Raw genomic sequence first — 25,228 nt, 5'->3', positions numbered from 1 at the left:
TGGTAGTTGGTGTGCACAAAAGATTCCCTGCAGCAGTGCTTCTGATGTCACACATTGCCTTTTACAGGCAGCCCCTCCTACTTTTGTCTGTGGCCCCCTCTGTGCCCCTCCTAAATTTGGTTCCTGGCGACGCCACTGCATCTGACCCCCAGTCCTGAGAGTTTTTTAAATTTAAAAAACCTGCCCGGTTTTGCAGAATGCGAGGGTGGCCCCTGCACAGTTTCAGGTGTCTATTCGTTATGAGAGTAATGAGCCCTATATCATTATTTCTTCCGTCTGAGTGTGGACTGGACCCTCGAACCTTTCACTTACGCACCACGGGCATTGTTGGATTGTGCTACAGAGACTCTCTGGAAACCGATACACAGTAAGACCCATAATGGCAATCAGAACAAAAGCTGTTTGTTTTTAACTTTCCTAGTCACAACTAAAGCTGCATAGCTTAAATCCAGGAGCATTGCTGTAAGTGTACATTATCTAACATGGGGTCATGGTGGGCGGGGCAAGGTGTGAGGGAGAAGGACGCTTGCCATTGGCAGCAAATATGCATCTTGAATGCTGACCGAGCAGCAGACGAGCTTGACCCTGCTTACAATGATTGGTTCATGTCGCTGGGACTGACACTGCGCCCCGTTTCATGGTCCATGGGGCTCTGGCAGATCTGAAAGAGAGGGAGCTGGGTTCAGGTGCTAACGCATGAATAGGTGCAGGACTTCTTAGATCCTTGTTAGGCCAGTAGAGGTGGGCCGATACGTGAAGTGATCATGGCATGACCGCTAGGAAGCTTGGAACCTGGTTTACAATCCTGCGTGAACTAATACCTGCTCTGGCACCGACACGGCGCAAAAGAGCTTTGGGCATGGCTGTGATAATGGAGCTAGCACATAAGGGATTGGCACAGACACCATAGCAAGGGAGATTGGAATACAGGTGTCATGCAGCTGGTACCTTAACCATGAATTGACACTGGCGCAGCAGTGTGGGAATTTGGGACGCGACAGGTGGCTATTGCTAATCCTTGAACCGGCGTGGACTCCGTGAAGGAATCTGGAACACAGGTGTGATGGGGCTGATGCCTAAACCATGAATTGATGCAGATGCCACAGTGGTGAGCTTCCAACATGGCTGGGATGTTCTGGTGACTAATCCATGAATTGGACCCATGTACTTATCTGCCAAATGTGGGAATGCATAGAAAAAAACCTGAACACCAAAAATGCGACTGATGAATCAACTTCCGGTAGCAGTGCTCCAGGGGTGAGTATTGGTTTCTAAACCATCAATCAGCCTCACACCTCTAGTACACCAGAAGGGATCCAAACAGATTGGAAACACAAGCAAATTATAAGCCTTCTTGTCCAATTTTGGTAATGTGGACGGAACGGCAGGCTTATCTCCCCAAGGTTATGGATCGTTGGTTAGTTGAAACACAGTGAAAATACAATTATTACCAAATGATAAAAGGGACTGTCCAGTCAAGCTTTTATACAAATATCTACGTTATTATTATCGCAACAGACAGTTCTAGCACACTACAAAATACATCCCACACTGTAAAGGAATGCAGAGGACAGACCGTTTCAAGAAAGAAAAAGGGATGCACTCTGGATACTGACAGGAGGGTAGTAGGTATAGTTAAATAATTGCAATAGTTCAAGGACACTTGGTTTCAACACAACGGGAGCAATGACTCATAAAATGTCACTAGGGGCCTTCGGAGAAAGACCAGGGGGACAGAACCACAATGTACTTTGTGCTGTAGGAGTTCTTGGTCCTCAACAGGGTTGAGTTGGTTTCAGGGCACTTTGCGGCTTCTGCGACAGGGTTCTAGATGGGAGACAGCTGCTGGTATCAGGCGGCAGGCAGTTGGGCGAGCAAAGCTGAACGGACGGCTGCAGGCTGGCCTACATGGTGGCTCGGGGTCAGGAATCGTCTCCGTGCTGGTCAGCGGTACGGAAGCATTGGTTGAAGGTCTCGGATGGCTTTTGCTACTGCAGTGTAACAACGGTCAGAAGTGCAGTTGGTTGCAGCTCGAGGGGCTTGAAAACTTCCCTTTAGGCAGATGTCGGTAGAGCTTGTTGATGCACTGCTAGCTTCTTCATTGGGCTTGTATCGTACTTTAAGGTGGATGGCTAAAAGTTGAGGAGAGTGTTGCAGGCAGCTGCCTTGCCCTTGGTTTGGTTCAGAGACTCTCTGGCACTTCACACCTAGGAAGCTTGCTGCAGAGCCTAGCAGGGCACACAGTGTGCTGTCTGGGTACCGGTTTTGGAGCTGCTGGAGGGTCCTCTGCCTTCAGTATCTTCCTCTGTTCCCTGGAAGATGTTTAGGAGTGGGGGGGGGGAATCTTGCTTCCCTCTTGGAGATCCTGACCTTACTTCACTGGTGGAAAATGTAAGTCAGACCGTTCCTTTAGTTAGGTTCCAATGATGAATTCTTCCTTCTGCTTCTGGTGAAGCCTTTAGATGATATGCCAAAAAGAGGGGCTCGGCCCTCTTTTAAAGCCAAATGGACCACAGGGAATTGGTGTAGGCGACGCCTACTTTAATGAACCAATCCTGGGTCCCCCACCAACAATCTCCTGTATGCGTGAGGTCATACCCAGAGTGCTTTGCAACAGAAAAGGTAAAGGGGTGAAAACATGTAATAATAGGTTCCACCCATTTTCCTGTCGGTTGTGGATCAAAGGGTGCCTCTGGTTTACAGAGCTCTCTGTGGTTCCTGATTAAAGCAGCAGGTCTCCCGTGAAGCTGCGGCGAGACCAGACTTTCTGCTCTGTACATTGTGAGACAGGCATGGTATCAAGAGAGACAAAGACTCTAAAGTAACAGTTTGAAAAACCTTTCTTATCATACTTTTGGGGTTGGTGTAACGCCTATCTGGCCCTAACTCTAAGGGGGTTGTTCCCTCAACTCTTGTTTCTAAGGGCTGTTGAGGTCTGTAAATCAAAAACCAAAGTGTGTCTGTGTCGAAACCTATGCTTGCCCTCACTATTAAACCACGTGTGATAAGGGGTCCTCTTAAACAATTGTGATTCAAAAGAAAATGTAAACCACAGTTGGTTTCAGGTAGTCTTACCAATAGGTGTAGTTCTGCCAGTTCAGAATGGCACAACTCAATAGGCTAGCTGTTGGAACCTTCCACGTAGGGCTCTTGCAGCAAATCAGTACAGTTCACAAGGTCTCGGTCTCTTGGGGTTCCTTTCCCCAAGCTTAGATCCTTCCAGCTCCAAACAAAAAGATACAGTTCCTGTTGGGCCCCTCAGGGTTTCCTTCCCCAAGCCTAGGCCTCTCTGGTATCACACAAACAAAAGGTTCCTCTCGTCAGGATGAAACTTTCACTGTACAGTTCTTTCATGGAGGTAGTATCAGAGACTTTCGAGAACGCTGGGTTCTTTCCTCCTCCCAGGCGTGACCCCTCTGACCTCTAACCCCTCTCCTTATTCTCTGGCACCTTTTCCTCTTCTGTGCCTCTTTCACTCTGTCCTTTCTTTACTTTATTGTGCGCCCTGCACACCTTATTTTCATGTTGTGCTCACTTGCACCTTCTTTCCACCTTGCAGTGCCTCTTGCACACTTCTCTTTATCTTTTACCATGCTCTCTTGTACCCTCTTTTGTCTCACAATGCTCTTGTGCACCCTCTGTGTTTCCTATTGTTCGCTTGCACCCTTTTCTCATGTTCGGGTTACTTTCACCATCTCCTCATTGTCCATTTTTCCTTTTAACTGTTTCTTTGCTGTCTCTCTCTCTCTGTTTTGGGCCGCTTGTGCCCCTCTCCTTATTCTCGGGTCACTTGCACCCCCCCCCTCTTAGCTGCTTTTGCGCCACCAGCACACTTGCTCTGTCTTTCTCTGTTTCTGCACCTCTAGCGCACCTTTCAATTATATTCCGCTTTCTTTGTCTTGCCGCTTACCAGTTTTTGCGTTTACCTTTTCTTACATTGCTTTGCTTTCTTCCCGCTTTCGCTCACTGGGCTCTTCCTTTCCCAGCACTCTGCTCCTGCTCCGGCCACCCGCACAGTACAGAGTTTCTCCCGCTTCGCAAAACTCCTCCATAGTAGTGCAGCGCCAGCGAGCAGATCAAATCAGTTTGAATGCGTTTGGGTTGAGGCCAGGGTCTCGCCACCTGCCCCTCAGACACACCTGGGATCCGCACACGTTCCAGGGGAACGAGCACTATCCCAAACATGGCCAATAGACTGTCTTCCGTCCCACTCCGGCTGCCTGGAGACACGACTCCCTTGCCACAGTGCAGCCCTTCACACACACACAGTGCCAGCATCTCAGCGTCCCGCACTCCACCAGTTGTTCTGGGCTCCTGTCCTCACAGTCTGCTCCTTTGCCTCCTTGTTCCATCCAGCAACCGCAGCTTGCTCCATGACACTGGCAGAATCATGCTTTAAATATTGCAGGTGAGAGTCAATTGGAGTCCGGTGTGCACAGTTTGGGAAAAGTGCCTGACCATGCCTGACTGTATTAGTGGGACAATTCAAAGGTGTTAGATGATAGGCCTCACTGTGTATCCCTATGTTGTTGCTATGGGTAATCTTCCTTCTTCTCAGTCGCCTCTTCCTCGTCTCAGTACTTGTTGGAAATGTTCACGGGGAGATGGGTTGTGATTGAAAATACCCCATTAGGGCTGAGGGGAGAGTGGGTTGGTGTATACTTGGCAAATGGGGGATACCATGTCTCGCCTTGGGTATTCTCCTCCCAGTCACCTGTGACCCTCCACTCAGGTGATTTTTCCTCGCTTGGCCACCCCCAGGGTCAGAATCCCAAAGCGATGGCCCTTCCCAAGCCACATGAATGGAAGATCCCAGGGAAGTAGGTGTGAGAATACGGTCAGGTATCTCACACAATCCACATACCCGTACCTTCTGAATGGCATCCCTCTGCGGCAAGGACTACTGTACACGCTGAAGAGGGGAGGTCAAAATGCACCCCTGCCTCCCATCCCACCAGGCACACGAACCAAAAGAAGAACCAAAAGTATCATGACCGTTTGTACCATTTGGGACCGACCCCCACTCCTCCCCTTCTCGACAAATACGAGGAGAGGTACCCACTCCGCCAACCTTACAGACCAGGGCAAGCACAGACATTGCCTAGAGTGTATGAGGAGCCTCTGGATGCCCTTAAATACACTTCAATTGACAGCCTCGCTTAAAACGCCAAGAAATGTACTCAAAGTCGTTAGAGACACCTTGACAAAGCAGCGTTAGACATGAAGCACACGTGCCATCCGCACATCTGGACACAATCACGCACCCGAATACATGAAAAACACTTGCGTACAGTTCTATAAGTTAGAGGACCGTTACACATACATACTGCCTTCGCCTTTATTATTTTGTCATTAGCTTGACTGCAGCCACGTGGAAACAGCAAGAAGCAAGAGATCCTGTTTAAATGCTTGCAGATACGTGTATGCAATTAACTCTTTGGAACTGCAGAAGCACCTGAGGGACCTGACAGCGCCACACACAACTAACCTATGGATACTATAAAGCAGCATGACCAGGCTAGGAGCCACGCCATGGCTCAGGTAAATTACAAGGAGGCCACAACCGTCTCAGTGATAGCAAACAGAAGAGCGAGCTGTGTGGGACAGGGCCTGCTGCAAGGCCATCACGATACGAGCAACATTCTTTTCCCTGAAGTGTAGTAACACCAGCAGAGAAAATATGAATGATTCCTCACAAATTCAGGCTAATTCCAAGCTACAGAGCTCAGAAACAGTCTGTGGACACGTGACCGGCCAAGCTGATGATGAACCGAAAATAGTAGCTGGGAAAGCAGAGCAATCTCACACAGCCAGACAATGGCTTGCAACAAAGTTGTTACAGAGGAGCCGTGTGTTGCATGCTGAGAGCGAGCACTCTCATAGTCTATAGGGGTTCACACACTTTACAATGCAAACACATAGTTGTTCTTATCACCTTGAAGAGGTACACTTCGAGTTGAGAACCGACTTGGGTCCCAGGCCTGGGGCGACACGTCTACCCAATCACAGTTCAGGACCCTAGGGGTGGGTAACAATGGGCACGGACCAATGATCAGACCCTCACACTGCAACATTGTAGAAGTAGCATTTTTTGGGGATGTACCAGACCAGCCATCTGACATGGAAGAGCCAATAATCTAACAGCTATAGGGGCTTCTAGAGGGGAACTACCACTCAACGCCCATTCCACTCGCACAATTGCTTTACTGGAGATGGGCCGAGATTGTGATGTCATGTTGACGAAATAGCACTACAAAACTGGCCTGCGAGCCAGGGATCTTTGAGAAGTTGTAGGAGCCTGTTCTTCATGCTGATCCCTGCTGGTTTTTGACTGTGATAAACCACAGTTTTAAATTGCTGTCGGTCTGGGGCTGCGTTCCTTTTGGGAAGGGAAGGCGTTAGGCCTTCACTGAGTTAGCACCCCTCGGCCTGCCTGGGAGTTGCATCCTAACAACACGCAGTCCCAGACATGACATTTCACTGTTAATCGATACTGAGTGTGGGAGCTGGCTTGAGGTTGACACAGTGCATATGAAAGTGTGTTGGGCTTTCCTGTCTCCTTTGTTATCCTCTTCAGCCAGGGCCCATGAGGGCCTGTTTGAATTAAACTCTGATTAGTATGTGCATGCTGCCACCAGCTACAGGGCTCAACAAAAGGGCAGAGTGGATCTATGGAGCCTTTGTTAGTTAGTTTGGCTGGCGATGGCAGGGCTTAGGTTTGGCCCTCCCCTTCTGAGATGACATGTGTACTCCTGGCTGACCTATCCCAACTTATTATGACAAGTTGGACCGCGCCTGTAAGCTGTGTCCACCCAGAGTACACGGGTCTATGCATATGTCGTGTGGTGAGCATAGGTCCCGAGGTTGATCTACCATCATTCCATTTTATCAACTTTTTTTTTTAAATAACAGGTGACTGCACACCCATTCCTCTGTGACAATACATCTAAAATAATAGGCAGGCCTAGCAGCTAAATTGCAGACTTTGGAGCAATAATAACCAGGTTCTGATCTCAGCTTCATCATTTGACCAAAACTGTCACTTCATCTTCTTATATTTTTATCTGTCAAAAATGTATGACTGCTTGGAATTAAACTAAAGCACAGTTTATTATACAATGTAACATCAAGAGGACTTGTTAGATGTTTAATGACAATATCATAGAATTTTAATCAGTGACTGGATTATAATCTTGGACATCATTTCAGTGTAACAATGACTATCCCTATCGTTGTCTGCAAGCCCAGACATTTAATCTTTTGGACTACTGAACTGTTAAATATGATTATGCTGATAGTTGTGAATAGTGGGTGTTTTTTGCCAATGGTCATTCCCTGTGTATGAACATACTGAAACCTGCGGTTTCCAATGCATATTGGTAAAAAGCATACACAGGCCCACTATTAGTATAAAGTCTTATTTGATGTCCCATAATGCAGTGTCATTGAGGGATTAAGGGTATTTCCACTGATTCTAATCCAGATTTCAGTGCATGTCTTAAATGGTGTGATCTTGTGTAAATATCTATGCCCCGCTGCTTCGGCTTTCCTGTCTGGTAAATGTGGAAATGCTTGGCAACAAACTGAATGCCTGCATGGTGGCCTATATATTAAATGCAAGCGAGTGACAAGATGAGATGGAGATTTGGTAAAATGCCATGTTTTTGACTTTGGAACCAGAATATCTGATTACTAAACTCTAGTTTCCCTACTGGACCAAAATGGGTTGATCTTAAATAAATCACCTTTGTGCTTCAGTGCCCTGATCCGTCTATTTCTTTTCTCATTTTCCCCGCGACGAGCTGTCCTTCTCCCAGTCAACATGGGTGCTGCCATGGAGGGAGGTGAGGGTCTCCCACACGTGTTTCTTTCAGGGTGGGAAAGGTACTTCCAACAGGTTGTTTAGGGTTTCCCCGTAGTCTTGCTGCCCTTGTATCTGTAGTTGTTTAGAAAGACCTTTTGCAGGTTTTTCCTCTCGAGAGGGGTGATTTCATGGGATTCCTTCACTATTTGTTTGGGCCTTCCAAATGGTTTGGAAAACCTTTCCATGGGATATGTTATAAAGTGTACTGTGTACTTCCTGGTGGTGACCTCACTCCCAGGACCTTGTGACAGTGTCTGGGGCGATCACGTTGTCACATGTCCCATTTGTACTTGGAGATGTGGAAGTAGGTACTCTTAATGGATTGTGACATGATGCAGACGAGTGGGAGATCAACTGAAAAGTAATTCTTCAAGGCTTTAAAGTTTGGGGGTTCTCTGTGTAGATTTAGTTGCCAACCAAGAGCAATCTCCGGTGTTGTAGTTTACTTTGCGAATGCCAATAGAGATAATCTCCTCTTGGGCTGTTAAGGGAAGTGCCTCCATGCCTTCCTCTAAAGATAACGACCTTCAGGGAAATACCAGTACTTTGGCCCTTGTGCAGCCATCTTCTCACCACCCTCCTAGCGTCCATGCAAAGTGCTGAACTGCGGAACAGGATTGATCAAGCATCGTTTCAGGTCATGGATGTGCACAGGCACACCCCTACGATTTAGAGTTTTCATTGTCGATCTTGTCGTGCTAGTTGCTTACCTGCTAAGCATGGCGGCTAGCGTGCAGCTGTGCTATAGATGGTGAGTTAATGTGCAGCAGAAGAGCTGCTGGAGCAGAGTTCGAAACCCCAGGCCTTTGTTTCCCCCAACAAGAGTAATTTATGCAGACATTTGCATTGGCATGAAGAAATGCATCTCTGCATCTTAAATCCAGTGTGAGGATTTGCTCCTGCCCTAGCTGTGAACATTGCCTCCTGTGTGAGAACTTGATCATGTCAACTCCAATGGAAGGGCATCTATTTGAAGGCTTGTTCCTGCCACTCAACTGCCTCTGCAGCCAATGTGATCTCTCTCGGCCCCACATTTCTCCCCACTGGCATCTTCATGCATTGAGCGTGAGAACGGCTGAATTCTTTGCTTCTTAGGGACCAACTCCAACCGACCATTGTGGTACTGCATGCAGTATGTGGACTATCTTCCCTCGCAGCAAGCATGCAATCTGATGCTTGGGTTTCTTTTGCCCCATCCACTGGCACCTCATACAATGTGAGGACGGCATTCTTTTTGCTAACTAAACGGGTCCTACATCCAGAGCAAGCACTGGTCTCTTCTCTATCGGAATACATTTGAAATCAGATGTGTTTACGTGAAGACTTCTTTCCTAGTAGTTGGTACTGCATAAAAAGAAGATAGTAGCATGTCCTTCCTGCATCAACAGCATTTTCTGCAAGGACCCACTGCAGCCCCCTCACAGGGACACTGCAGTAGAGACGACCAATGACAACCCACTTCTCTGCCTCTGTATAAAGTGTTGGGAATTGTTACTGTCAACCAGACTGCACAAGATCAGGTGCGTCTCCCAAGTCCAAACACTGGACCGGAGGAGTCGGCACGACTGTGTGTGTGTTGGTGGACATCATCTGGAGTTTTCTGTACCCCTGTCACTAGTGTGTTGCACGAGGACCTGCTCTCCCAGGCTGGGCTTTCTAGCTAATGTGGCCAGTGCTTTTCCGGTCTGAAGGATTGTCTTTGCATGATGAGAGCACCTAAAATGGCCAGCTGGACCCTGGTGCTGGAGGTGAAGCGGGCTTTGTGTAGTTACTTGGAAGGGCTCCAGGTGATTAACGGGGGGCGCTGGGGGTTTGCCACCATCTGAAGGCCCAGTGGTTGCTCCACAGCCCTCCACAGAGGAGATCCTCTGCCTGTGGCTGTGGTCATTTAGAGTCTCTGTGACTTTCCCCAGGAGAGCATTCAGAGCAGGGGAAGGATGACAGAATTGGACATTCTAGAGATGGCTGTCCACAGACAGAAGTAGCCATGCTGTCCAAAAAGTGATTTTCATAAACCCGCTGGGCAATCTCCAAAAGGACTTAGACAGAGAAAACAGAAAGTAGGGAGGTCTACTAGGGTCTAAGAGATATGACTGCCATTTGCGGCCTGAATATTTGGTTGGACAAGCTAGAGCAGTATTTAACATACGTTGAGTAAAGTTTAGAGGCTATCCAGGGCTGGATAAGGGGAGTGGAGCAGGGGATGTAAATAACAAATGAAGGTTTGATTGCTTTGGATACCAGGGTTGCCAACACGGAGGCTGGAGCACAGAACGACGTGGCTGTCAAGGGCAATGCCATGTTCCTGTTTGCAAACAAACTGGAGCATGTTAAAAATGACAGGAAGGCAGCAAATGTTTGGGTGTTGGGGTTCCCAAAGAGGGTTCCAGAGGCAGAGCTATACAGCAAACTAAAGAATTTGCCAGATACTCAGATGGCGAAACTAGGTGGCTGAAATGTGTTTACAATCAAAAACGTTGTTTGATTCACTTTCAGAGCATCAGGAAAAGGTACTGGTGGTACAGTGGTTCTTCTCCTAGGGGGCTTAGGTGACAGTGAAGCCATTTTGAAGGAGGTGGTTCTTAAGGGAGAACTGGATTGGGGGACATGGCATCCTCCTTCCAGACCTGTGCCCACAATCTGTGCACAAGTAGATGGATGCAGGAGATATGCAAGACCCTGACGTTCCTTCAAACCCAAGTCTTGTGGTTGCTGCAAAGCTTAGAGTCTTCTTTGTCTTCTAGAAGCAGAAGAGATTTGTCTTTTCGGACAGGAATTGTGCTGTGTGTTAGGCAGAGTTATATGCAGTACCCTTTGGGAACACTATACAAAATTAAGACTACAAGTGACAGTACAATTTCACCTTTGGTACAAGCCTGTACTACACAGTTATAGTGGTAGCAGTAGTGGAGCAGCCAGACTTATCTCAAGAGTAAGTGAGTAGTACAAATAGTTACACAAAGGACAGCAATTACTATGATTCAGGCAAACACTGACTCGAGGTTTCTAAGTAAAAGAATATATATTTATTTACTCAACAGTTGTATAACATTTCAGTATTCTAAGCAAGTCAAAAATCACAATAATAAATACACCACACCACTTCCCTTAAATTCCAGACAAGTTAAGCTCACAAAATGAAGTGGGAGCAAAATGGCCCTCCAGCAATTTAAAAAGGGAGGGGAAGACAAAGTTATTAGAAATTAGGCAAAACCAACAGGTAAGTACTCAGGGCAATTGAACAAGAGAGACTACAGTGAGGAGATCAGATAGAAAAGGCTTAGGGCCAAAGTCAATGGGTCAAAAGTCTTTTGCTCATGATCACACAGTTCAGGGTAGTCCGCGGTAAAGTTTGTGGCACCGATTCCGAACGAGGTTGGTTGGTAGAAAAGTTAGTTCAAAGAGAAGAGAAGGACAAGCCCTCGGATTGGAGAAAGATTTCAAACACTTTCACTGCGGCTGACCGAAACGGACAACCGGATTTGCACAGTACCTAAAAATGGAGAGAGAGCTGTAGCTGAGGCGGACGTTCCTGGTTGTTCCTGCAGGCTCATGGTTCCTGAAGCGACTGTCGGACTGACGCGAAGTAGGAAGGCTGCAGGGTCCTGCGCCACCCAGAGAAGAAGCCAGCAGCAGAGCAAAACAACGAATAAAAGGTGTGCTCCTTAAAACCCAAGCAGCGTCCGATCTTCCTGGCTATCTGGCCCACTGTAGCTCTGTACAGCGAATTCGACCAGAGGAGGGGTCCTGGCTTGTAGTTTGGCCGAACTGGTTGGTCCCACCAGCTCAAGGGAAGAAGTTTCCTGAAGGATCTTCTCTGTCGTCGTATTTGGGGATTCAGACCAGAAGCAGGGCTTCACAGGGCAGTTCAGTCGTGCTAGGGGTCCTCTTCTTCCAGTTCCTCGTTGGTTCTTTCGTTCCAGTGGCGACTCTGCTCTTCCAGTCCTAGAGACCTGCTTTTTATGCAGTTTTCCCCCATTCATACAGCCTGGCTGTCAATCACACAGCAGGGTGGCTGGCCTGGCATGGCTAGTCCCCTTAGCCAATCGGACAAGAGTGCGAATTGGGGTACCAAGGGAACCCATGGCAGGGGTCCGAAGACCCCTCCCTCACATCCTGCCTACCTATACTTTCAGGCGCCTTAGGGAGCGCTTCTATAAAGAAGCCCGCAAAAAGATGGCAAACAAAGGAATCATCCCCGGTTTGGCGCTCAGAGAAAAACACAAAAAAGACTTTAACAAAAAGAAATGGCGAATAAACCCAGCCGGAACCAAAATAAAATGTATTTGGTCAAGCGGGTTTATATTCGAGGCTAATATAATAGCCTAAAACAGTACCACGTTTATATAATATAATCGCGGTAGAAAAGTTAGGGTAGTTACCACTGCCACCAGCCAAGTCTTAATGTTAAGGGAGCGAAACAAGGCTCCAAGAGGCACAGACAAAAAGGGATAAGAGTTAACCCTTTCCAATACTCCATGTAAAATGGGGTGTACTGGGTCTGTGGTTTAAAGTGACTATATAAAGTTAATGGCAACTTTACATGTTTCTGGGGGACAGTAGTCAGCCCCAGAAAAAGGAAGTCAGTGGGAAGTCTCAAAGACAAGCCTCTGTCACTGCACTGAAGGTGCTGTGTAACACACACAAAAAGTGGTGCTCATGGAGTAGGTGAGGCTCCAGAGCCCAAGATCACACAAAAAGTGATCACACACATAGCAAAACACATGTAAGAGTGGGAAAAAAAGGCTCACACTCTTACCAGGTGAAAAATATAAATCCTAGAAATCTAGCAAAGCTGCTGGGGGACTCTGTAGGTAAGGGAAATCAGCCATTTATGAGAATTCTCCCTAACACTGTCAGGGTCATTGTCCTCATAGTCTCCTGATTCTTGTTGCCTCTTTCTTTCCTTATTTAACCTTCCCACCCCTCTCACTTTCTTCGCCTCAGGCCCCTTTTTACATCTGCCATTCCTAGGGGTGGTTACTCAGCTCAGAGTAGACTTTTACTGCGGATTTTACTTTCTTGGAAAAACTGAGCTGTCTGCTTTTGGTGTGTACACCATCATTGGTGATGGCTTTATTCTTCAGTAAGGATACTGCTAAAAGAAATGTTAGGATGGTTCCGTTCAACTACTGACCTTGTATTCAATGTGAGGACCCATTCAGCTCACAGTTATGGCAATATATGCAGACGGCTTCCAAACCTTGAATCTGGCACGGGGTCATTCTATTGTAGCAGCGACACCAGTTATCCAGTGTGAGAACTGGCTGCTGCTCTAATCTGTGGCACTGCATGTGAGCGCTGTTTCCCTCATCGCTGGCTCTTGATGAATTGTGCCAGTACTTGCTCACCTCAATGTGTTAAGAGGACCGGCCACACCTTCCCAACCCTAGGAAGGCAGCTCATCTAGTGGTAACTGTGGTTGGCCAATGCAGGCAAACACTTAGGGGGGGCCTGGAGAAGATCTATATAGTCAAGGGGACTCTGTATTACTTGCAATAAAGGAATGCACACACAGAGGATCTAGACAAGTATACTTACTTTATATCTTGTTAAAGGTGATTAAGGTATAGGTAAAAGACAAGTAATGTGTATTAAAGAAAATCTCTAGGAGCATTCTTGCACCTCGACTCTACTTGTTAAACGTTGAATAAGCGGTCAGCTACGGACTTATCAAGTTTCAGCGCTTGTGCCACGGCCAAACGTTAACACTTGTAGCTCCAGCAGAAATCAGTTTCTCATAGGAAAACATTGGCAATACAGGAAGCAGTGGGCGAGTTTTCTGATAGGCCTAGCAGGATATTGGATGCTGGGCAGCTCCCAGTGGTAAGGTTAGGATCCAGGGTAAATATGCTAGATTGGGCTTTGCTTTGGGATCACCCAAGTGCCTTCCCAAAGCCTATCCAAATTCATGCTTGCGGTCTGGATTTTTGGCAATTTCTGTTAACGTTTAAGTCATCTCAAGGTGAGAGGCGAGCTACGCTGGTTCCTGTGTTCAGAAGGACTGCCGCGGAGCCAATGGTTATGCTGTTGTGAAGAGGAGAACTGTTGGAGCTGTTAGCCCTATTGGCAGTAACTTCCGACAGCACCATGATGCCCCAGTGGCATAAGACTGTGATTTATAAAACTCCCCACATAACATACGGTGTAAAATTCTGCTTCGTTGTGGTATAGAGCGGTGCTGACTGTGTCCCGCGAAAGCCATTCAGATTGGGCATGGACTCCCCTTGAGCTGCAACTTTACGTTTGGGTTTCGATGGAGCAACCGTGGGCATCTGACAGGTGCTGGAACTAGTTATCCTGTGCCTTTGCCCCTCCATGTCTGCTGCATTTTCTCTCAGATGTGCAGCGCATCCTCGAGGCCCCTTCTCTTGACTCTGCGCTTGGTCCAGGGAATTGTTTGCTTGTTCTGTTCCCTCTCATTGGTAGAAGTCCAGTATCACAGATATCTGGTAAATCTTCGCCAGTGGAATAGCTCTGGGGACAGTGCGGGTAACAGCAGCAGAGGTTTCTCTCCCTTCCTCTTCGGCTGGATGTTTTCTGTGCTTTGTGTCTCGTCCTCAGGTTTGGCAAGGTAAGGATGGGGGATAATGGGCCTTTGAAGTTAACTCGCCCCTAATCGCAGCGTGTCATTCTTTGCATTCCACCCCGGCGTGGCAAGGCTGCCACAGAGGGTTTAGCAGGCATTTTGTTAGGTGTGGATTCAAGATTGCGGTCAGACACTACTCCCAAACTGGTCGGATCAGGTTTGCATTTCGTGCTGGACATGCACAGGGGCCCTCTGGGGACTCCTCTCATTTATTGCCGGTGCTAGTCCACTGGAATCAAACATGGACTGGCACTAAGCACTGGGGACCACCCAGTTTGCCACGACGCAGGAAATCGGGTTCCCATGATTGAGCGAAGGTGTATCCGAAGACCATCTGTATTTCCCACGTGGCTTCTTTAGGGACAAGTCGGGTAAGCTTGCCAGTGTGACATTGAAAATCCAGCAGAGGGTCTCGCAGCAGAGAGGCTGGGTGGAGCTTTCACACAGTGGTACTGCTCGTTATGGCAGCACTCGCTCTCTCCGACGATGGTGGCACTGCTGCGAATGATGGGCGATTCTTCCCCACGAGTAATAGTTTCTGCCCACCTGCTGGCACTCCACTTAGTGGGATGACTGACTCCACTCCAGTCCAGTCCACTCTGGCACTACATATACGGGTTAAGGAACTATACCAGCACCGACAGCCCTTCGTCCCCAGTGCCCCCACCATCCTGCATGGGCTCCTAATGCCTCGCATCTACTGGCACGACAGGTAAACACGGGGCCTGGCGTCTGAGCGTTTCATGGCATGGAGACTCTAAACACGCGGGGTTTTGAAGCCATTTATCTTCCGTTTAATGGCAATGGCTTGATTTTGTGATTGGGTCCCTTCACTGCATCCTGAACATTCCATGCCGCTGTGGCAGACACCGAGGTGGTTCTAATGCGGGGGGGGTGGGTTTGGGTGGGTGGGTGGGTGGGTGGGGGGGGGGGTGGGTTTGGGTGGGTGGGGGGGGGGGGGGGGTGGTGTGTGTGTGTGTGTGTGTGTGTGTGTGTGTGTGTGTGTGTGTGTGTGTGTGTGTGTGTGTGTGTGTGTGTGTGTGTGTGTGTGTGTGTGTGTGTGTGTGTGTGTGTGTGTGTGTGTGTGTGTGTGTGTGTGTGTGTGTGTGTGTGTGTGTGTGTGTGTGTGTGTGTGTGTGTGTGTGTGTGTGTGTGTGTGTGTGTGTGTGTGTGTGTGTGTGTGTGTGTGTGTGTGTGTGTGTGTGTGTGTGTGTGTGTGTGTGTTTTCGCGTGTGTGTGTGTGTTCGCTCGCGGAGGTGGGCTCAGCTCTTCGCCCAGTTCATTGACTGTTGTGGGGGTTCTGTTTTTCTGGAACGTAATTGCTGTGCTTTTGACTCTTTCAGACGCGAAGCACGCGGCACTCCCAGGGTTCCCAGCCCGGCCTGGCAGATCAAGCAGCCAAGCTCTCCTTCGCCTCAGCAGAGTCTCTGGAAACCATGTCGGAAGCTGACCTGCCCCTGGGGTTCAACAGGATGAACCGCTTCCGGCAGAGCCTGCCCTTGTCCCGGTCTACCAGTCAAACTAAGCTACGATCACCAGGTGAGTGCATAGTACTGATGGCTCTGCATGCGCAGAGACCCCCGCCCTAAAACGCTGATTAACAAATCCCACGCCTCCATGCCTCTCTCTTCTAACTGGGACGTCGTGGCGCTTGCCTTATGAGCTGTACAGCCACACTACACGCAGCTTGCTCTGTGACATATTGAACGAGTGAGTTAATTCACTCTGCAAGTGTTACTTTTTGGGTTGTGGGTGTTTGCTTCTACACTTTTGATTTCGGCTTTTGGATATTTAGTTTAGTTTATTTATTTATAGAGCACACTTCACCCTCGGGTATCTAGGCGCATATACTTGAGTACATAGTTACAGAAACAAGACAGATAGCAATAGAATTACATTACATACAGTTGCAGGGACAAAGCCTATAGCAGTTGACTTAAGTTACATAACAAATCTGAGAATCAGGTGGGAGGTACGAGTGCAATGAGAATTAGGGAGACAGGAAGGGTGTCCTAAATTACAAAGACATTTTCGGGACAGTGGCTACCTGTGCTTAGAGAGAGTGAATACAAAGCAATGATCTACACAGTTACAGGTAAAAGTCACTAAAACAATTGGTACAGAGTGGCAAGGAGAGTAAGTTCTGCTGCGCAAAGAGCCAAACCTTTGCGCTGTTTCTGAAGGACCAGAAGGATGGTTCTGCTCTGAGAATGTTGGGCAAGGTATTCCACAGCTTGGCGCTAGTATGGGAAAGCTGGATCCGCCTGCTTTTTGTGATTTATATATTGGAATGTTCAGGCAATGCGAGTAGTTAGATCTGGTAGGCCTGGCGGATTGGCTCCCTTAGTAAATTTGTCAGCCACATATTTTGGAGCTGTGTTGGACAGGCATCTATGAGTGATTACTAGTGTTCGCAATGAGATTCTATCGCGCACTGGTAGCCAGTGTACATCCCTCCTGAGTGCTGAGACGTGTTTAAATCGAAGGATATTTAAGATTGATCTGAGCATGTTATTCTGAGGCACTTGAAGTTTGTTTAGATTACGTTCATTAGTGCCTAGAAACAGTGTTGCAATAGTGAAGCTTCGATAAAATCAGGCCTGTGGCAAGCATAATGCAGCTGTTTGTATATAGATAAGGTTTGCAGGCATTAATCAGCTTGCTAGTGTATGCTGTTGTTGAGGCGGTGGCATTGACTTGTCTAATGAGGCAGAGGGTGGAGTCTAAATGGATACCTAGGGTTTTGACCTCACTAGAAACCTTGATGAGGTTCCCATCGATGTTGAAAGATTGGTAGAGTGCATCTAACATATTTAATTGTGATTGAGAGCCTATGATAAGTAGCTCTGTCTTATCATCGATTAGACACAGGCCATGGGTAGCCATCCAGGCCTGGATCTGAAGATGGATATTATTTAATATTTCTGAATCTTTGATGTAGCAGCCCGTCAGAGTGATAAGGACTTGGGTGTCATCAGCATAGTTGGTGTAGGTGACACCCAAGCCATCGAGGGGGGTTGAACAGAAGCTTTGTGAAAATATTATACAAGGTAGGAGAGATGCAGGAGCCCTGAGGGACTCCGCAAGAGATTGGTAGGATCAGCAGATGAAGTAAGAGAGAAGACCCTCATGGTACTATTGGTTAGAAAGGATTGAATCCAAGTAACAGTGTTAGTAGAGAAAGCGGCTGCTGTAGTCAGATGATTGTTAAGGATCTGGTTGTCAGCCATATCAAAAGCTGCTGAGAGGTCAAGCAGCAGTAGGATGCCATAACCTTTATCATTTAATTCATTCATTTGGATTTTTAAATCCGTACCATGTCTGGGTTTAAATCCAAGTACTTTTGTATCTGGAGTTATGCCGCTCTATCAAGGATTTTCAAGAGGAACAGTACTGTAGTTATGGGTCTATAGTTGGTAGGGGTGTTTGGATCTAAATTGGGTTTTTTGAGAAGGTGCATGACCCAGGCTTCCTTAAGATTATCAGGGACTGTACCAGATTCGGAGGAAGTATTAATCAAGGAAGTGCTGAACAGCGAGAGATTCTTTGCTGCTTCCTGTATAGCCGTAGCTGGGCAGATATCTCCTTGACATCTGAAGGGTTTTAGATTGGCTATGATGTCTTCTACCTCTTGAGTAGTGACTGGTGAGAAATGGAATGGATGACACGGTATGGGTTGTAAGTCATGAGACTTGTTGAAGGTAGTGCTCAGCGTCAAACTGTGCTTTTTTGCCTCTATTATGGTTTGTAGCAGCGCTATTTTGTCTAGAAGGGCTTTTTGGATCTTGGCACACCAAGAAGCGTCTTTAGTGCAAGATTCTGTTGGTGTAACTAGAGTTGCCTTGCGTGCCGTGGACTCACACTGCTGGATGATATTCTTGTGAGTTGTATATTCACAATGCTAGTGGCTTGCCTTTGGACTCACCTCAAGATGATTGCCTTGTAAATTGAGACTTCACATAGGATGCTTGCATTCTGAATTATAGTTACCTGCCAACTCTTCTTCAAACTTCCTGCAGACGCTCTTGCACCCTCCATCACCCCTGACCGCCTCTCAGCCATCCAGGCCTGGTGTACATCTAATGATCTCTGCCTCAATGCCAGCAAAACTGAGATCCTTCCTATTGGGACCCCACACCCGACTTGTTCCCTTCACTTTAGCCTTCTTCCATGGGCTCTCCCCTGGCTCCCTCCTCGAAAGCCGGAAACCTCTGAGTCTTCTTCGACTCCCCTCTCTCCTTCCTCCCTCATACTCAGGACATTGCCAAGAAGTCCCACTTTCAGCTTTTCCTTCTGAAAGGAATTCTACCTTTCCTCACGTTCCCCCAGAGACTCAATGTTACTCGGGCTCTTGTTCGCTCTAAGCTGGAGTATTGCAAAAGCCTCCCCCTTAATCTAGCTTTGTCCACTCTGCGACCCCTCCAGCTACAACCAGCATAGGGCAGCGAGACTTATCCTTGGCCTCAAGCCCAGGGAACACATATCTTCTGCTCTTCAAAGTCTTTACTGGCTCCCGATTGCAGCACGGATTAAATTCAAATCCCTCTGCATCATCCACAAGGCTGTCTGGGGTCGGGTACCACTCTATATGCAACTCTTTCTGACTAAATACTCTTTATACACCCGCGTTCCTCTGGCACCAACTTCATGTGTGTAAAGCGGTTTGCTAAACAGAGGGCAGGTGGGCGATCACTTTCCTCAGCAGGCTCCCTTCCTGGGAACAGCCTCCACCTCCCTTTTCGTCTTAAGCAGGACCTCCTTAAGTTCCAGAAAAACCTCAAGACATTCCTCTTTACCTCTTCCTTCCCTCCCTCCCTCCCCAGCTAATCGTGCAGGAACTTGATTGGTGTGCAGGGCCCTTATGCATCCTTGGGTCCCTGACCTCCCACATGTTATCATCCCAGCTGCTGTCTATCCTCTGCACTTGCCTCGGCTCACCCTCCATCACTGGAGATTGCACTTACCTTTTTTTCATAGCATTTCACCAGCTGCTCTCCATGAGCACCAGATCACCTATCCCATAGCCCTCTACCCTCTGCACTTGCATGTTTTGAACACTCACAAGGCATAGTAGGTTCGTCTTCCCCTCCCCATTGTCTCTTCTTATACTGGTGTATTTAATTATTTAACATTGTTGTAATTACATTGTCTATCATCCCCTGTCCCCTCCCTCCCTGTTGCCCCGTGGGCGATTTGAAACAGTATTTGCTTCCTGTATAAGTGCCTAACAAGTGAACAATACATAAATAAATGTTAAGAGTGTGATATTAGTCATGGAGTAACATTGCTGGATATTTGCCTTGTGAGTTCTGGATCCATTCTGCAGGCCTCCTGTGGTATGATATGATATATGGCATTTATAACACGCCCATACACTAGTGTTTCTAGGTAGTTATGCATTGTTGAGACAGCCTGGCTTGAAAGCAGCACTTTTATAGGTTTATCTTGTTTCCTTCTAGGGGTCTTGTTCTTGCAGTTTGGAGATGAATCCCGTCGCGTGCACATCACTCATGAGATCAGCAGCATGGACACTCTACACGCCCTCATCGTTCATATGTTTCCCCAAAAGCTCACCATGGGGATGCTCAAATCCCCCAACACTGCCATTCTGATCAAGGACGAGTCACGCAATGTCTTCTATGAACTGGAAGATGTCAGGTGAGGACAAGTGTGTGTGTTGCCTGGCCGTAGAAATCAAGTCCAAAGTTCTGATTTCATTCAGCAATAAAACTCTTTTCCTAACCAGTCTTTTCTTTGGGCAATTCTCTGCTGACCTTCAAAGAAAGCCATTTCCTACATTCCTGCCCTGGCATGTCCCACGCTACCGACAGTGAAGAAATTCAAAGGCATGTGCTGTGCAACTCTATGGGCTGCAGGGTTCCAATACTTGGTACTGGGCGGCTCCACGGAGTGCAGGAAATTGAACTTGAGCTTCTTTTATTTAATGCTGCAACCCATTGGCAAGTTTGATGTGCTCTGATTCACCTGCATTGTAGCCTCTTACTCCAAACCCATGCAACGATTAACTTAAACTAAAGCCACTTGGAATCCAAGGTGAGTTCACTGATCGTCTCTCAATTCAGGCCATATTCCACAACAAGCCCATTTGCATCCTCTAGTTCAAAGCTTTCATTTAGTCGGGGAGATTGGCCACTACTCTGCGGTTTCCATCTTTTCCCTACTTGCCCATTTCAATACCCTGGCAATCCTGTTGCGCCTGTGCATGGCACATTTCTCCAGTCCTTGACTTCCTCGAGCGTGTTACAGGGATCTTTCTTATGACCCAGTTCGACAAATTCAAAGAATGTCCACCTCCGTGGGACACAGTTCCCAGGGTTTGATCCTCACTGGTAATGAATGAATGATTGCATTGATTGTTGCTTAACCAAACTACCCACATATGCTCTGGTTTTTAATTCCTCATCACTGCCTCCTTTTAAGAATTATGTTCAACGGTCTATGGCTTTTACCGACTTGGGGAGTCTATGACAGTGTCGCACAGAAGCAAAAGCTAAACAGCTCTTTACGCAGGTCACCAGCCCCAGCAAGAACCCCCAAGGGTACATATCAGACCTCTTTATTTGGCTCAAACCCAAACGCCCATTCTTTCTGGCCTAGTACCAAAAGACCCTAGTCCTGTAGTGCCATGGTGAAGCAATACCTGGGTTGCCTCTTGGTACTTCCAATATCTAATAGTGGGGTTGACCTCCAGTTGCCTATTTGCCCTACCACTGGATGTTAATCAGAAGGATTACCTAACCTAACACTAGAGACCTTGGAATGGAATATGGAAGTCGCCACATAATCCCCTGTTGCAAACCTCTTGGTAACCCAAGTCCGCTTACTCAGCATTGCTAACTGTGGATCTCTTTGGTATACCATTGCTACCATGATGCTGCGCCAGGATGCCATTGGTATCGGCATGAGCCACATACAAAAGGAAAGCAGTTGCACTAACCCTCTGTGGTCTGCCACTGTGAGTGCCTACATGCCAGGGCAATCCACAGCTGCATCAGTGGATAGGATTTTCAATAATTTCGCCCTGAGCGTATAGTAGGTAGCTACTGACAGCTCCATGGGACCTTTCTCACCCTTCGTCCCAGAGATCCGCCCCATGAATCCTCGGACCTAAACTCCTGTTATGCATGTGTGTTCCAGGGATAGGTCTCTATCAGAACTCCAGAATGACTGGATCCCCAGCCTGACCCTTCTCAAGCCAGTTCCGGAGATAGATATATATATATATATTCCTGCCCAACCATTTTAATGTAAATTGTAGCCTAACCCCATAGTTGGGGAAAGGTATTTGTGTGGAATACCTTACTCCAATCAGGAACAGAAGCCCATTGGGCCAGGAGGGCGCAGGGGGAGCCGATCGAAACAGCTACTGCAGCCTTGTATAGCTCTTACTTAAATACGGGCAATACCCTCAGAACTCAAGTTAGAAAGTAGCAATATATAATGGCTGTCTTAGAACACCTTCTTTTGCTTAATGGCCCTTGAAAGCTGGCTATCCCTCACATCTGCTGAACCCAGAATCACCATAACATTACTTGCTCTGATGGCTCCCTGATGGGGCCCCTTTGTCAAAAGTCTGAAAGTCTGTCATACCAGTGGGATAACAGCCTGCAAAGGAGATCCGTGCAAGGAGGAAAACGCCACCTCATGCAGATTCCGACAAAACTCTCAGATGAGATCCATGCCTCAAAATAAAGAAAACCTCCACACTAGTGCTCAGTTTCAGGCTACTAGTGAAAGCACATAGTTTAAACTCCACCATAGTTTCTAGGGCTACTGTATATTTTTGTATTTGTGAACAACAAAGCACTGTATATGCATTAGAGAGAACAAGGTGAGTACATTTACAAGACAATCCCTCAGTGGTGTTAATCCCGGAACAGTGGATAATAAGACACCTAGGACATCCCTAAAAAGCAGGACCTTAACTTCTTTTATTAACTGTAGGAGTGTTGGAGCAGGTTTGATCGCAATTGGGATGGTATTCCAGTACGCTTGGGTATAGCAGAAGGATTACAACTGAGGAATCTCCATATTCTGTTATTGAAGCAACTCCTCCTTCAATATACCTAACTGCTCGCACCATTCTTGCCATTACCAGAAGAACTGTACAGTTTCTCCTCCACAATTTTCAGAGCAGTTTCTTATATTATTCCGTTCCGTCATACTAGACCACCAGGTCCAAACTCTTTACTGAAGAGATTTCCTCAACAGCGAAGCTATAGAATTAATAAGAAATAACACTTGCAAGCCAAGGCTTCGTCTTAACAACTTTAAGCCTCAGATGATGAGCAAGAATCGCTCGAAACACGTGTCGGGCTGTTTTCAAACCACAATAAACCTGCAATTGTAGCAGTGTGTAGTATCTTTTGGTGTCGGCGCAGCAAGACTGGAAAAACCCCCTCTCCTTGTCTCGTATTTCACAGTGGTATACCTGGGCAAGGTATCCTCAACATCCAGTCCACTGCAGCCCCCTGCTTACCTAATTTATGGTGCAAGCGCATCATTCTAGTCTTGGTTTGTTTTGCCCACCCACCTTTCCAGTTTCTATATTATCAGCACATAGATGTAAGTATTGGTTGATTTTAAGAATAGCCATCCAACAGTAATTTGATCTTTATTACCGTGTTCCTCAGAATGATCTCATTTGATTGTTTCCTCTGTGAGGAGCTAGACAGGAACATTGTCTTTCATGTCGCTGTCGTCCTTTTTGTCTGCCCGACTGAACACACTCCATCCCAAGATAGCCCTTGATCGATGTCACCAACCCCTGAAAGGTGGGGAGGTATCCAATAGAAGAGTGTGCATCTGTCTTTGCTCCCCTGGGTATCCCACCGGGAGCCGCAGCGAATGTCTACTAAGGTTGCCAAATGGCACCAAATTCTCCAAATATGGCAGTCACTGGGCAATTTATGAGCGCACGCCGGGGAAGTATAGTGTCCTCTTCCCCTTCCCTGGCCCTGCGCTGTCTAGTCACTAGATCCGGTAGTTCACTAGCCTCAGAAGTATCTTCTGGATTCTCCACCTCATGGTTGCTCTGTGTAACCTGTACTGCCTCCACTGACTCCAAAGGGCCTCAATGTGTGATGTTGTGTAAGACAGAACATTGGTCTAAGATCTTTACCCCTGGAACAATTAAATAACACTGGTAGAGCACCTGTGGGATGAGATGGAAGTTCATCATGGCTCCCTACCGCCATGGGAGTGCTGCAGAGGCTCCAGGACGCTGCAGAATGGGAATGGGAGCCTTGGTCAAAAGTGCAGTGAAACAGTGGCCATATTGGGCTCCTGCCAGCTCTGCCCTCTGAGGAATACTCATTTTTGAAAGGTTGTCATTGGTTCCTAAGAATCTTCATTATAATCATTATGAGGTGAATATTTCCACTTATGAGTGAAGTCTTAGAACGTTTTTACAAAGAAATGTTTCCAAAATATCTAAATTCATAATGTAACAAATGTTTTTGGTGAGAATTCCCTTTTTTTTGTATTAATGTGTTCTGACCAACGATATGGTTTTTCACATGATATCAACAAAATGTATATCATAATTCATACAAGATAAAAATGTATACGAAATGTGTACACAAATGTTCACAAAAGAGAAACATCATTACAATCTACATAAAACCTAAATCTTGCAAACAAATTAAGAACACAATCAAACAAATTTAAAATGTACAACACCTGATTCTTTAAGCATCCGTAATACTTCTATTGTTTAACAAGTCTCATTTCGAGGACTTATTCATCCCAAAATTCTTCCGAGATCAACTCTTCGGTTTTGTGTACAAATTGGCCCAAACACTTTTGACGGAGATCCCTCAGACCCTGGCACTCAACCATAGTGGGCTTTAGGGATTTCTTGTTGTCTTATTTTTGGCATATAAAACATATGCAGTTCTGAGCGTCCATAATTTGACATGCTTGCAGGATCTCATCTGTGGGCAGTAAATTCAAACAACTCACAAAAATTGTTCTCGAACAAATGATTTGGGGAATCTATCCAATATTTAGGGAGCATTCTCAGTGGTTTATCTAATTTCGAGAAAGTAGTATGCAGGCGATAACTTTGCATCCCATCAATAGGTTTGATACAGTCTATTCTCATAAGACTTGTTTTTAACCCAACCCGGATTGTCCAGCCTTATTTCTACCACATTGGTACAAAATTGATTCAGACACTATTTTCAACTTAATTAGGAAAGGTTTGGCTTCCAAACACATTGCAACCTGTAACTCTTCATGCACAGATGGTCTCAAAGGGAGCACAATCCTCCCGTATAGAAAACTACCCGCCAATGGAACCAAGCCTTGAGCGATGACCAACCTAACTCAAAGCGCAAGGACGGCATAGGAAGATGAAAAACCAGTTAGTTTTCCTCTCAGTGCTTACTGTAAAAGCACAGTACACCTTTAATTTACAAAGCCTGGAAGGGTTAATGGCCACACTGCGAAACAATGGAAGAAAAATAAAACTGCACATCTCTCTCCCCTCCTTTCTTCTTCTTTCTTTGTCTTTCTTTCGCTTTTATTTTCTTTCTGTCTTTTTCTCTGTTTTGCTCCTTAAAATTTGTTAGGAAGAAACTGAGAGAAGATGTTCTTCTGGAGAAAAATTGCCATGTTTCTAAAGTGATCAGTGTAGCAGGTGAGAAAAGCAAGGCCTTAATAGAAATCCTTCGCTTGAGATAAATATTGCTCCATGTATTTAGAATGCTACAGTGACCAATGACCGCTTCAGGAAATCTACCACTTTAAAC

General features: G+C 46.7%; 1 protein-coding gene across 15 annotated transcripts in view; it reads left to right on the top strand.

Moving 5' to 3' along the window:
• Positions 1–25,228, top strand: part of SRCIN1 (SRC kinase signaling inhibitor 1) — a 1,709,922-nt gene that overhangs the window by 1,214,014 nt on the left and 470,680 nt on the right. For all 15 annotated transcript variants that reach the window (XM_069634673.1, XM_069634672.1, XM_069634685.1 and 12 more), the window contains 2 exons: positions 15,797–15,992; positions 19,913–20,111. In XM_069634673.1, coding sequence (XP_069490774.1) covers positions 15,797–15,992; positions 19,913–20,111 — 395 coding nt within the window. The remainder of the gene's footprint in view (positions 1–15,796; positions 15,993–19,912; positions 20,112–25,228) is intronic.

The sequence above is a fragment of the Ambystoma mexicanum genome, chromosome 13 (assembly GCF_040938575.1).
Source record: "Ambystoma mexicanum isolate Mex_15411 chromosome 13, UKY_AmexF1_1, whole genome shotgun sequence".
Classification (NCBI taxonomy): domain Eukaryota; kingdom Metazoa; phylum Chordata; class Amphibia; order Caudata; family Ambystomatidae; genus Ambystoma; species Ambystoma mexicanum.
The sequence above is the reverse complement of the archived record's forward strand: the minus strand, read 5'-3'. Positions and strand labels throughout refer to the sequence as shown.